The sequence below is a fragment of the Phalangium opilio genome, unplaced genomic scaffold (genome assembly GCF_054372755.1).
Source record: "Phalangium opilio isolate 3A_F unplaced genomic scaffold, DU_Popi_V2 ptg000043l_1, whole genome shotgun sequence".
NCBI classification, from domain to species: domain Eukaryota; kingdom Metazoa; phylum Arthropoda; class Arachnida; order Opiliones; family Phalangiidae; genus Phalangium; species Phalangium opilio.
In genome coordinates, this window is record NW_028324167.1 from 3,391,636 (window position 1) to 3,405,636 (window position 14,001).

Genomic DNA, 14,001 nt, shown 5'->3' on the forward strand with positions numbered 1-14,001 from the left:
GTAAACCTCAAATCCCTAAAAGTCGGGGTAGACCTAGTCAAAAGAAACCTCTGGTTTTCGTTCATAAACCTAAACAATTAATTGATGAATTAGATGAAGATGAAGGGTGGTTGGAGAATGAGGAAAGTCTTAGTCAAGACAAACCTATTAAGCCAAAAACGGGTCTTAAAGCCCGCACAAACAAAGCAATGGCTCAACTTACTGTGGGATACTTTGCGGAGGCAAAAAAAATACGCTCAACCTTTACAACAGGTAATGAAAGCCACGAAGAATTGATGCTTCTAAATGTGATCGCCTCTTCAACTTTGACGTTTTTTAAGTTACACAACAAATATCCTGAAAAACTCCAAGAGGAACGTAAAAGTGAAGATAGTCATGGTGAAGAAATAGCTTCAGTTGAATGTCTTTGTAAGGAAGAAACCGACTCCGCGCTTTATAAACTGGGTGGTGGGTGTATTCAAGAAATTATTAAGAGAACGACAGCATCAAGTGTTAATTTAAAGCATTCTTTAAAAAAGAGAGTGGCAGATAACAATCTGAAAAGAGTTGGACTAATTATTCGTATGAATGACTTAGAAAAAGAACATTTGCCATTAGATTTGAAGGTCAGAGATAATGGGAAACTAACATTTCCTAAAACTAGCTTCCTCAAATTCATTCGCACATTAAATCAAAAGGTTACGGATCATGCCAACAAGGCTTCGTTAGCCAAACATGGTACACAAAAAATTAAAGTAAGTCAACTCATATATAGGCGTATGATATACGTGTTTTCTAACAAACTTTCTCTCAATCCTAGAAATGCGCGGAAGAATGTTTCGGTTTCATGGAATGTGAAGAGCAGAAACTGATGTTTCGCGCAGCTTTACGAGAAGGTTTTGATTGGAATGAGCTTGATATTGACAACTTTTACAAGGAATGGACCCGGAAGATGATCCATGGTAGAATACAAGAATTTCTTTCAAGTACGAGCAAGAAGGGGAAAGGAGGTCAAACCCTTAGAGATAAACTCTATGGATTCAAAGAAAAATCTGAAAAAAGCAACAAACGTAAAAGCGCGAAAAAGGAAAAGGTAACAGTATCTAAAGGTTTACTGAAGAAGACCGACGTCAATCTGCCTATTTCTCAAAATGATATTTCACCACTAATATTGGTCTCTAAACCTAAATCAAGGAAGATATTGGCCCCTAGAAAACCAATTGACATACCTAGATTTTCTAAAACTGATGAAATGTTGGATATAGTTCCTAGAACCACAATTACCTAGAATCTCCAAAGTGCAGTAAAACTAAATCAAAAATTTGTGATAATAATATTGTTAAAAAACGAAAGTTATTTAATGAGAATGACAACTGTGATAGCAAAGTACGATCTCTCCCACGCAGAAACAAAAAGAAAAACCTCGACCCAAATTTTTGTTATGATTAATTAGTTTGTTAACTTTGTTCTCTATTGTTTTTAAGTTTTTAACCAAACGATGAAGTTACTATCGTTCTTGTGAATTTCCAAAGCAAATACTTGTAACAATCCTAAAATAGTTCCTAGAATAATTAATTGAAATGATAAAATCCCCAATGTGTTGTAAACCAAAATCAAAACCTTGCTTGTGATAATATTGTTAAAAAATAATGACAGCTGTGATAACAAAGTTAAAATTAAACTTTTGTTTAAACTTGAAATTTATTGACTTAAGTGCTTAAATCAAGGTTAAGTTTTAAAGGTCAGATTCGCGGAAACAAAGCATTTGGTCGCGATAGTCCTTGTTCCCTCGATGATTACCATGGACGTTGGCTCGTATCATTATTGCTTTCTTCGCGCTAACAAAGTTTGTGCCAGATAGTTTGCTCCCGGTAGCATACTTTATTTGTGCGAAAAAGCTTTCCACGGCACTCCCATTTATCCTAATTAAGGATAAGAAATAGCCTGGGAAATATTTAAAGAAATCTTCAGCCAATCCTTTTATTCCAAAAACCATTACTCTCAGTAAGTCCCAGGTTTGCCACGACAAGATATGTTTTTGGCGTGGACTGTTAATGTTTATATCAGGATTTGCTTCTAAAAGTTCTCTCAGCCAGTCTTCAAAGAATAGGTAACCTTCTTGGACAGACTGAAGAACATCAGAAGAGATATCCTTCACAGCCTTGGCTCGTAGAAAACCGTTTTCAAATATTTTATTGCAGGCTCGTAAATATCTGTAAGCCTCCAACGCACTTTCGCGTTGTTCAGCGGTACCTTCTTCACCGTGAGCAAATCCAAAAAGTTCACTAAGAACGTCTTCCTGTTGCAGAACTTTGGAAGGTGCAACGTTAAGTCGGGTCCAAGAATCTCTGATTATATAACTTTCTATTAAAAAGCGTGCAACTCTTAGTTGGTTATTCTTGACTCTTTCTTCGTCTCTTGCGTAGACGTCCACCACTTCTTTCCAGCCAAATGGTACCCCTTTCCGTTGAAATGCTTTAGGTCCATCTTCCCTAGAGGCATGGAGTTGACCAACCATGTTCTTCATTTCATGAGATGGGCAAATGATCCAGTGCAAAAACTTGGGTGTTTCAGAAAATGGGTTTTCAAAACGTGGTTGGACAGAGAAGTCGTAAATTCCATCTTTAATCTTGAACCCTAAGGCCCCAGTTTCACCCATCGTAAGCTTAATTAAAGACAGATTTTCACTTGTTCCATCACAGACGAGACCCAAAGATTTGAAGTTGAACATCTCCAGAGCTTCCAGTGTTTGATAAAGTGTGGTTACCAGAGACTTCTGTTGGAATGGATACGGTGAAGTAAAATGGGGACCAATCAAATCAAACCCAGATGTTAGATCTCTCCAAATGTATTGCAGCACATATTGCGTTGGTGCTGGAGCTTTAACGGTTTTGTCTTTGTAAATGTCTGTCAACTCTGGATAGTCGTCCTCACTCATCGCCAATCCCATAAACTCGTGGCTTTTACTATTCCAGATGACTTTATCTATAACCTTTACCTCATCGAATATTGTAACGCCTATCCCCATTGGAATCAAATCTCCTTTTCTTTCTTTTTCAGCCTGAAATTTCTTGTATTTGCACTGCTGTTCGTATAAATATTCTTCGTTAATTCCGGGTGAATGGTTTAGTTTCCTGGTTTTTTCCCTAAGTGTTTAAACACTAGGCAGATTCAAAAGTTTAAAGCCTCTCAAAGCCTCGTAAGCCGCTTTGCTTCTCGAGCAAACAGCTAAACACATCCGTAACGTTGTGGCGTTCCATTTCCTCACGCGGGAGTTTCTTGTCAATTGTTCTTGTTCACTAAAGAAATCTTTTTGGTCAGATAAATGCTTCTGTTTAGAGTCTCTGTCCCACGCCATTTTCAACATTTCTCTTGTGTTACCAGACGTTGTATTAATAGACGTCTCTAGCTCCGAGCTATAATTACTGCTAATAATTTGAACAATATTCGACAGTTCTTCTGACTGATTTTCATTCAGGCTTATTTCTCTCAATTTTAACTGTTTCTCTAGTTTCACAACTTTCTGGGTTAAAACTGATCTTGCTTGTTGTATTCTGGAAATCCGAATCTTCTTACTTTTAGGTGTCAGATTTTTGATTGGAAAGTTGCTTGAAACTCGTTGTCTTTTGAACTTTCTATCGGGCGACTCCAATGACTTACGTTTTTTAGCTTTGGCAATGCCTTGGGCTATGTTAACGCAAGATGGACACTGCCTTTTCCTAACCCTTGAAATTTCTGTTACTTCTTGCGGTAATTGTTGGTAAAATACTAGACAATCGGCTGACTGGTACCGTGGAAAAGGAAATTCAATGTATTTCAGATGTTTCGGTTTCGTGAAACTGTCATCAGCAACTGAAGCAGGATTGATGCCTGGGCAGAAAATGTGACCCATTCGACAAGATATGACATTTAACGTTGTTGTCAATGAATTTACATCCAAATCACCGTTCTCTTTTAAGATGGAAATTGTTTTTGGTGATTTGAACAGTATGCTTAAGTTACAGTTCCCATTCACTTGAACAAAAAATGTAACTGGCACTTCACAAAATCCACGGTGTTCACTCAAACATCCGCTTGTCTTCCTTCGTGAAATCCTCATCACTGGTGCCCCACTATAATCTTCTAAAACCTAAACAATGTTTACAATAAATTAATAATCGGACTGTTAAACTACAAAACTGTTGTTAACTAAATAAATAAATAAATGTAGACCAACCTCGTACACAAGTTCATCGAACTTCTCCAGGATTTGGGTGATTTCATCGAACAGACTTAAAGTTGGGGGTGTATATTTCGTCAAAGTTTGGGCTGAGGTTTGGGTATGAATGTTTTTTCCTAACGACTTTTCGGCACTGTTTTCAGAGCTGGCTTTATATGGCTCCAAGAAACATTGAGTTACTGCATTTACCGTTTTCAAAGGCTTAGCGTGTACTTTACTTTTTTCGCGACCTTCTCCTACACATTTTATTAGATTACAAGTTACTGCTTTATGTTTAACATGTGGCTTCTCTGATAAATAAAAATTACACTGAGTGCTAACATCTTTCGACTCAAACAACCAATTCTCCCCAAAAGAATCTCTCCGAGGGAAATATATCCTCTTCCGAAGAAGTCGCCATTTTTAAAAACTCTAACTAATTCCCGGAAAATCTGGTTATTCGAACATTGGCCGCTTGGTGGCGTTTTCAAAATTGATGCGACTCGAAAGAGTAGAGGAGCGAGACTATCGTCGGGGTTGAAATATGGGGGTTTGTAAGGAACTTGTGCTTAATGAATAAACAATAGGACTCCGGTAACTTCGGTTCATTTACTTCTGATATGGCAGGAAACAATCACAACTACATAATTTTAAAAGTGGCGGTATAGGAAGTTTGTTCTGTATAAAGCGACATCTCGAGGAAAAGGTGTTAAAAAATATGTTTATCTGATCTCTTAGAAGGAATAAAGAGTATAATTTCGGCATGATTGTTATTTTAAAAATGATTTCTAAAACTCTAATTGTAACGTTAATCTTGAGCTTAATTTAAAGTTTAGTTGGTTTGAGTGTTATCAAAACTAAACTACCTGTTGCGACTAGCGAGTAATAAGCATCTCTTCAGAATCTATTCACAATGCCATATAATAAACGATGCGTGGTTCTTGGATGTTCAAGTTGTAGTGACAATCTAGCCCAAGACGGTTCCTACAGTTTACATTTATTCCCGAAAGGTACTGTAAACCTTAACAAAAAGTGCCCTTGTGGGCGACTGGGGTATTTGGCTAAGTTTTTTTCCAATGTAAAAGTAATGATGATCTAATTAAAATGTGGATTTTGGCTACAAATCGTGGTAAAGAGTGGAGACCGAACAAAGTGTACGTTATTTGTTCAAAACATTTAAGTCAAGATGATGTTATCGTTACTAAAGGGAAAAAAGGATGTTACTGAAACCACATTCAATACCAATTCATGGAACAAGTTAAGATAAAGACCTTCTAGAAAGCTCAAATTCTAAACTTTTACTAACAGTACATGAAGATATAAATTTAGTACATGTTCAAGCTTTTGATGATAATGAAACGGCAATCCAATCAAAACCAACTGGAGGTAACGCTGCGCTTGTAGGTACAGTTCTGCAACAAGAAAATTTGGCGCTAAATGTAAAGCTACGCAAACTGCTATTACAATGGCTATAAAAGGTACCCAGACACTAAACTTAAAAAATGTTTTTTTTTTCAATCGAAAGACAGTTTTGGGGTATTGCTGCTATAAACGTAAAAATTCCGAGATCATTGATTACAAACAAACGTCAAACAACTTGTTTAATTCAGCGCCTAGCATTCACAAAGTAGATTCTACACTGATAATGTTGAACCAAAATCAAGATGTCAGCTACTCATTATTTCTTCATTAATAGACTTCCGTGCTTTTAACGGAAAAATAAAAGAACAAATATTTTTTTCTCAAATAACAACCTGATTACATAAAATAATCACAACCACAAAAATTTTAAAAGTTGCAGGATATAGCGAGTTCGTGCTGTTTCAAGTGACAGTAATTTTCACTTTCTGACTTAATCAAAGAAGCTAAAAAAGGAGGAGTAGAAGGCTTGACTGAAGTGTTCTGGCTTTGAAATATTCCCTCTGAACTTCCTGTGTGCTCCTAAAATGTTTTGCCAAAGCTGCTTGTTCAACTCCTGTTCTTATTACCCTCTTTGATTTAATATAGTTTGAATTACATTTGCTACGTATATATAATATAAGGGTTTGTTGGTTTGAGTATTTTCTTCACTAAACTCCCTTTTGCATACAGTCATGCCTCTCTGCAACGAAGGAAGTATTGAAACGAGAAATATGTCACTAAATGTAAAGCTCAATTCCACTTACAATTTTCCAACTTCTTCAGATTGCACATTCCACGCGTGTTTTCTTCCAAACTATTTAAACGTACGTTTATTGTTTCAATCAAACTCAAATTTCTATCCTAGTCAATTTGGGTCTTAACCATTTTAACAATACCTTCAAACTCCATCTTTCTACCCAAATCCAATGGTGTATTGGCATTTTTGCTAACCACTTTTTACTGTAATCCACGCCTTTGGACAAACATGGATCGTTGGTATGGGTAGCTATGTGCAAGTCGTTTGATGGATTTAATGTGCGCCCCTTTACAATCAAAGCAACAGTTACATTAAATTGGCCTTTATTATTACTGCAAGCCCAAATTAATGATATGAAGCTCTTCTGAGCTTTTCGCATAAGTTACCTAATTTTAAATCAGTGCATTTCGTTGTCGATGTTGAAGTTTACACTACAATTAACGATCAAGGATGTTACCAAAGTTATCTATTGCGAAACGGCAACATTAATCTTGCATAACTTACGTTCGCGGGATTCGAAAACTAAATCATAATTATAATAAAAAAGCTCTTACAATATACACTTTAATTTAAAATTCAGCCTTGAAATTAGAAACAAGAAAGATCAACCAAGGCTGGGCTAAAATCGAGGAAGTAAACAACAATTGAGGGTTATTCTCCGCATCTCTGAGTGGGGCGTTGTTTGTAGGTCTTACCTCCCTGGTCTTAGCATGAATGAAGAGGTTGGTCTTACAATATTTTGCGTTTTCCGTAGGTTTACAAATTTCTTCGATAGCATTTCAAACTAAACTGAACTGAATCAATACTAGCTGGAAATCTAACAACAGTGAAGTGAACAGACTAACAGTGCAGTGCACGTTGACTCGTGCTTGTGTTTGGCTCATTTTTGAATTTATTTGACGAATTCAGGCTTTTTTGTTAGGCCTACTTTTCTCCAAACTCTTAATTAGTTTTGCTTCAAGGCTGCGTAGGGCTTACGCTTTTTTAAAAGCGTTCTAAGCTTAACTTTGCTGCTTTGAGGATTTATTAAGGTAAGATTTATTTTGATTTTTTTCTTTGTTTGTGCTGTATTCTATTTTATTTCCTTTGTTTCTGTTGTAATCTATTTTCTTTCCTTTGTTTCTGTTGTAATCTATTTTCTTTCCTTTGTTTCTGTTGTATCCTTTTTTCTTCTCTTTTTACTAATGGAAACCTTTGGGTATCCAGAACAGGCCTTTACGGCTTCTAGACTGGCTCAATATATATAGGGTTTTTGTGCCTTCTAAAAAACCACCTGTCACACTGAATAAAATAGACCTCTTGTGGCTCACTAAGAACACCTTCAGTGACTTGCAAATAAACCTCTTGTGGCTCAATGAGAACACCTTCAGTGACTTGCAAATAGACCTATTGTGGCTCACTGAGAAAACCTTCTGTGGCTTACAAATAAACCTCTTGTGGCTCACTAAGAAAACCTTCAGTGAATTGCAAATAGACCTTCTGTGGCTTCCAAATAGACCTTCTGTGGCTTCCGAATAGACCTTCTGTGGCTTCCAAATAGACCTCTGGCTTGCTAAAAGACCTGTGACATTGCAAAAAATAACTATAGTGACTTGGAAAGCGACCTTCTTGTGGCAACGAAACACATTTTTGTGTGCTAAATTTAAGAACTCAAAATGGTTTCTCGAGAAAAAGCTAGAAGGGACAAGAGACGCATGAAACAACAAAGTCAAAGAGCGTTGATAGCTAAAACTAAGACTTTAGCGAACAAAAACAAAACATATTGCAAAAGCTACTATATAAAAAAAACCAGCTCTTTCAGAGTAAAAAATCGAGTGATGGACTTAATCGCAAGTCGTTATTGACAAGTTCAACAAACATTCACAAGGTTTTGCAGGCCCCTAAAGTAGGTGGCGCTTCTCGACAAATAAAAGTTGGTGCGAACCCGACTAAGAATTATGTTAAAAAAGTCTCCTTTAACAAAGGAATTTTTAAAACAAAAATAAAAAATGATTGCCGAAACTTTCAAGCAGTTTTTGGTCACGCGACTTACGGAACGTTTAATCGGAGCCTCCGGGATGAACTAGGCCCATGCGTGTGGCGAAGAGAGAATATTTTTTAACTAATTTAGTTCGCCGTGTTTTCCCGTTTGGGGGCGCTGATACGACCGAAAAATAAACAAAGTTCAACCCCGTGACCCTGTCGACTGCTTAAGTATTTGGGCCAAGGTCGCGGATTGTAAGTATACGTTTTTATTACTCATACTGAATTATTTTAATTGAAATAATTTATTTTGTTGTCATCAATACCATCTAACCTAAAGATTCAGTAAAAAGTGAATAGCCCCAAAAACATTTACGTTAATTTTAGGATGAAACTTTTCTCTATCATAAAAATTTAATGACTGGCCCCCTAAAATATCAACGATAATTTAAGGAAGACCCCTGTCACAACGGAAAAATAAGCGCCATTTAAGGTGAAAATATTCTTCCTAACAAACTGGATATTTCCCCACATAAAATTTGACATGCATGGGCCTAGTTCATCCCGGAGGCTCCGGTTTAATGACGAAAAAAACTTTTGCTAATTCACGTAAAAAGCAAAGTTCCAAATTTGCATCCCACAAACTCTTATGCCAATTGTTATCTGGAAAACATTTAAAAAGGCGAATATATTCAGCCTACCATGCAAGGCGCTCGTTACTTATTGAAGATTTCAAAAGTTTCGCAAAGAAAGTACAAGAAATTGGATTGGTGAATAGTGACAATTTTATCAAAGTCATTGGAGGAAAAAGGCTTCACAGTAGTCTCGAAGAAGCTTTTTATCACCAGACAACATATTTTACTTTTGGGAATGATGGTAGAATTTTAAAAAATGAGGACCACGAAACGCGTTTTGGAAAAATTTTGCAGTTCGACGAAAATGGTCTATTAATAAAAGTGCTACGAGAAAGCTCTAGTATTGACAAAAAAGTTAATGAATTATGGGTTGAAGAAAAAGGAAATTTTATTAGCCAGAAAAGACTGAATGGAAGCATTGAACGCTGCTTGCGAGTTAATGATTTCGGGGTTGTCACGAATCTATTCAATGCAGTAGAAAACGTGTCAGAGGAAAAAAAATCCCAAAGCTTGCACAACCGCTTAAACAAATCCGCGTTAGTCTAGTATGCAAAAGGCCACGCTGAAACTGAATTCTTTAATCTGCTTCAGATACTGCTTTCAGTTTTCACTTTACGCTCGTTTGCGAAGGCACCTTAAGAAGATTTTTAGGATTAGCAAGTTTCTTCAGGCGATTCGTGTGGAACTTTGCTCACATAGCTTCACCTTCAAAGTAACTATTAAAGAAGATCTCTTCTTGGAAAAGGACCCTAGAAGAAAACCAAGCTTTCGAAACATCACGTGAACGACTTTGCGAACGACCATTACTTGGGCTGTAAAGCCATGAAGCTACGACAGAACTTCATACGGACGCCAGTAAGATTGGATTGGCTGCAGTTCTGTTTAAGAAGGGAACAGATGGACTGCTGCACGCTATACATTACTCCAGTCGACAAACAACCACAGACGAGCAACGTTACCATTCATACGAGCTCGAGACATTAGCCATCATTTGGGCCTTGGAAAAGTTATGACCTTACTTACTAGGGAAAGAATTTACCATCGTAACCGACTGTAACTCAGTACGAAACGCATTTTCAAAACGGGACTTGGTCCCTCGCATCGGCCGATTGTGGTTGAAAGTCGAGGACTTTAATTTTGAATTAATTTACCGATCTGGAACCCAAATGTCTCATGTGAATGCTCTTAGCCGAGCACCCGTTGGTGAACATGAAGAAACTGATGCGTCAGATGGTCTTCAAATATTGCTACAAACTTGTCTGTCAAGGATTGGCTAATAACCGCACAGAAGGGTGATGACCGAATCATAAGTTAATCATCGATACGCTGAATAAAACCGACAATCTTTCGAAAGAAGATGTAACCGTAAAATTTGAATGTAGGAAAGGGGGCCTAATATCACGGCTCACAAAGAAATTAAACTAAAACTATAACTAAGAAGTTCCCAGGCTACCCGTTTAAAGGACTTATTGTCCATGACTAACCATATTTACCAGGTATTCCATTGTAGAATAAGACGCAGTGGTAGAAATAATACTACTTGTATTTATTTAAGAAAACAAAAACACGTCCGAACTGGAGCGCGAATACAAATGAACTGACTACCGATAGACTACTGCTCTTTACAGATTGTAGGCGGGGGTTTTTATCCCCGCGAAAAATGTTTTTTATCAAGGTTGACTTCAGTGGCGCTTAAGGGAAGGAGATGCTTGGTGTGGACGGTTACATCCCCCCCAAAGAAAAGTCGTCTGCTGCGGCACTCTTGTTTCCAATCCGCTGAGTCTTGGGCAGGCGGCGAGGAGGGCCTCCTGGCCTTGGCAGCAGTCTTCTATGGCGAATCCCATGGGCTGCGTCAAAACGTCATGCTGCGTTCCGAATAGTCTCCCATGGTTCTCCCGAGATTGCTTGACGGGCAAAATTAAAATCACTAGACGTCACATCTGTGATTGAATGCAACGTCCGGGCGAGACCGGAGAGTCTTATGCGGATATTGTTCTGGATGATGATAGTAAATGTCCATTTCCGGACCTCCAGGCTTTGGGTTTTTCCTCAATACTATCTCACGTTTCCATCCTTTGCGGAAAGGATTGACAAATCTCATGAGATTGATGGGAACAAGGTTGGACAATTCCATTTCGTCTTCCTCAGATTCAAAGGAAGAACTGGAATCGTCAGGGTGAGATAGAGGAGAGGGTGGTGGGAGAGGCTTCTCCCTCGAGCTCCTATCAGGAGAGGAAGATGGAGAGGTTGGAGGGAGAGACTTCTCCCGGAGAGGAAGGTGGAGAAAGGTCTGGCGGCATCCGATTCACTCGGAAGACCGCGGGAGGATCGGAGAATAGGGCGAATGCGTCTGGCTCAGATTCCGCAGGTAGATCTGGTACTTCTTCCGAGGGAACATAAGAGGATCCATCATCATCCTTGGATGGATGAAGATGAGGTTGAGGAAGAGGTTTCTCCAGACGACTCAGTTTGTGCTTCTTGGTCTCTCAACAGTCGTTGTCTTCGTTCTCGTCGAGTCTCACGACGTTCGTCACCAGTACTGACTCCAGCGTCCTGAAGGATAGGTACGGACTGTGACGTTGTAGAACTTGAAGAGGAACTGCTTGACGTTGAAGATGACTGGCTTCCGTCCGGTTGGCAGACATCTTTGTTTGACCAATAAAGCTTCAAATGAGCGATATTCTCGATTCCTTTCTTTTCTCCGGTTTCTGGGTCTTCTAGTTGATATCGCAATCGGTCGATCTTTTTAGCGATTTTGTAGGGACCATCCCATTTGGGACATAACTTAGCGGCGACATCACGTGCCGCTTGAGACAAGGGATGCGTCTCTTTCCAGACAAGCGCACCAACGGGAAATTCAATTCCTTCCCGCCTTTGATCGTAGTAGCGCTTCTGGTGTGCTTGCGCTTTCTTGGCAAGTTCTTTAGACAAAGCAAGTTGCTTCGCTAAAGCCGAGAGCGATGCGGACCTTTCAACAAAGTCCGCTACTGGCATACCCACGTCCAAGTCCCAGGGAAATATCGGTTCCCTACCCATGTTAAGGTAGAAAGGAGTTCTTCCTGTTGCTGTATGCGTAGTCGAGTTGATGGCGAACTGAATAAATGGCAAGTTCTCGTCCCATCTTTGGTGATCTCGACCAACGAACATCGAAATGATTTCGCCCAGAACTCTGTTTGTGCGTTCCACGATGTTACTCTGAGGATGATACGGAGTGATGTATCGTGGTTTGACTTCGAACATCTTAAGAATGTCCTTCCAAAGTTGTGAAACGAATTGAGTCCCATTGTCGCTTACGATGGCTTTCGGACATCCGTAGCGAACTATCATGGAGACGAGTTTCTTTGCGCACGTTCTGGCGGTGATGTTCTTCATCGGGTACAGTTCGACAAATTTGGTAGCATAGTCCGTGAAAACCAGGAGGTATTTGTGATGATGTCGGCTTTTTGGTAGAGGTCCCTTTATGTCTACTCCCAGCAGATCAAATGGCTCAGTAATGGCCGTAGGCTGCATGAGACCTGGACGTTTTCTATTGCGGGCCTTGTGCATTTGACACAAAGGACATCCGCGGACGTACTGGGTAACGTCCTGCCGGAACGATGGCCACCAGTATCTGGCCCGTACTTTGTCGCAGGTACGATCTCGACCTCGATGTCCAGATAGAGGGTGGTCATGGAATAATCGGATGGCGTCCTGCCGGAACCGCTGTGGCAAATAGATATTCGCTGGTTGTCTACCATAGGCCTTTCGATATAGGACATCGTTCTTCATCTCGTAGTATCGATGTCCTTGAGGATTGTCTCCGGATAACTGGACTATGATGTCATTGATGGCTTGTTCATCTTGTTGGGCCGTTCGTACTTCTTCCAGCGTGAAAGAGTAATACAATGCGTGATTGGCGGGAGGAGCTAATCCGCTACTGGTTGAGGACGAAGTCGACGTCACTGAAGAGGATTCTGCTGGACTGGAATCTTCTGACGAGGACGGTGAAGTCAGGTCTTCCAAAGACATGGCTAATAAAGAGACAGGCACTCTTGATAATGCGTCCGCAACCTTGTTCTCAACTCCCTTCTTGTTTGTATGTACGTATGATCTTCAAGTCATACGTCTGCAAGTACATTGCCCAACGAACAAGTCGAGAATTTGGTTCTTTCAAAGTGAACAACCACTGGAGTGCCGTGTGATCGGTGATCACAGTGAACGGGATATTCTCCAAGTATGGCCGGAACTTTCCAACTCCCCAATAGATGGCAAGACATTCCTTTTCCGTCGTGGTATATCTTCTCTGGACGTCGGTCAGTTGTTTACTGGCATAGGCAATAGGTACCTCGACGTCATCTTGGATTTGTGACAGGAAAGCTCCAAGTCCGGCGTCGCTAGCATCCGTTGTCAGGATACACGGCAACTTAGGGTTGTAAGCCGCTAAAGGAGGCGCCATGCAGATCGCATCCTTGATAGCCTGGAACGCTTCCTGCTGTTCTTCTTTCCACTGGAACGGAACGTCTTTCTTCTTGAGATGGTTTAATGGGGAAACGATCTTGGAATACTGCGGGATGAATCGTGAGTGCCATCCCGCCGTGCCCAGAAATCTTTGGATGTCTTTCACGTTCTTTGGGACGGGAAAGTCTACTATAGCCCTAGTCTTGAAAGGATCAATGTGAATCCCTCGTTCATTGACAATATGCCCTAACACGGTCGCTTCGCTTTGCGCAAAGCGACATTTCTTCGTCTGAAGCGTAAGTCCCGCTTCAGACAGTCGGTGAAAGACATATTCCAAGGCTTGCAAATGGTCAGCCCAAGTACTGGATGGAATGACGATGTCATCCAGATAGACACAGATGGAAAAGTGATGTCCATCCCTGAAGACTTCGTCGATGAATCGTTGAAACGACGACGGCGCATTGCATAGACCGAACGGAAGTACCTCGAACTCGTACTTCCCCGCATGCGTGATGAAAGCAGTCTTCGCTTTCGCTTGCGGATGGAGATCTATCTGCCAATAGCCGCTCTTTAAGTCCAGTGCTGTTATGAACTTCGGAGCACCCATTTTTCCTAATAGTTCTTCTATTCGC

At 40.0% G+C, this 14,001-nt stretch overlaps 1 protein-coding gene and 1 long non-coding RNA gene across 2 annotated transcripts; one reads left to right on the top strand and one right to left on the bottom strand.

Moving 5' to 3' along the window:
* Positions 1 to 1,267, top strand: LOC149677685 (uncharacterized). The gene is made up of 4 exons (XM_089837369.1): positions 1 to 252; positions 321 to 605; positions 678 to 734; positions 800 to 1,267. The coding sequence occupies exons 1-4, from the start codon at positions 94 to 96 to the stop codon at positions 1,265 to 1,267; spliced, it is 969 nt and encodes a 322-aa protein (XP_089693495.1). The 5' UTR covers positions 1 to 93.
* Positions 1,268 to 6,445: 5,178 nt separating this feature from the next.
* LOC149677686 (uncharacterized) lies at positions 6,446 to 6,965 on the bottom strand. The gene is made up of 3 exons (XR_016366421.1): positions 6,840 to 6,965; positions 6,722 to 6,766; positions 6,446 to 6,621 (listed from the first exon to the last, which is right to left on the bottom strand). It is a non-coding gene; the product is annotated as an uncharacterized LOC149677686 (long non-coding RNA).
* Positions 6,966 to 14,001: the final 7,036 nt, after the last annotated feature.

What these genes read in the sequence shown, in the direction of transcription:
- LOC149677685 (XM_089837369.1), top strand. Translation starts at nt 94, where the DNA reads ATGAAGATGAAGGGTGGTTGGAGAATGAGGAAAGTCTTAGTCAAGACA. An exon ending in ACGCTCAACCTTTACAACAG is followed by an intron (nt 253 to 320) that starts GTAATGAAAGCC and finishes ACGTTTTTTAAG; the next exon opens with TTACACAACAAATATCCTGA. An exon ending in ATGGTACACAAAAAATTAAA is followed by an intron (nt 735 to 799) that starts GTAAGTCAACTC and finishes TCTCAATCCTAG; the next exon opens with AAATGCGCGGAAGAATGTTT.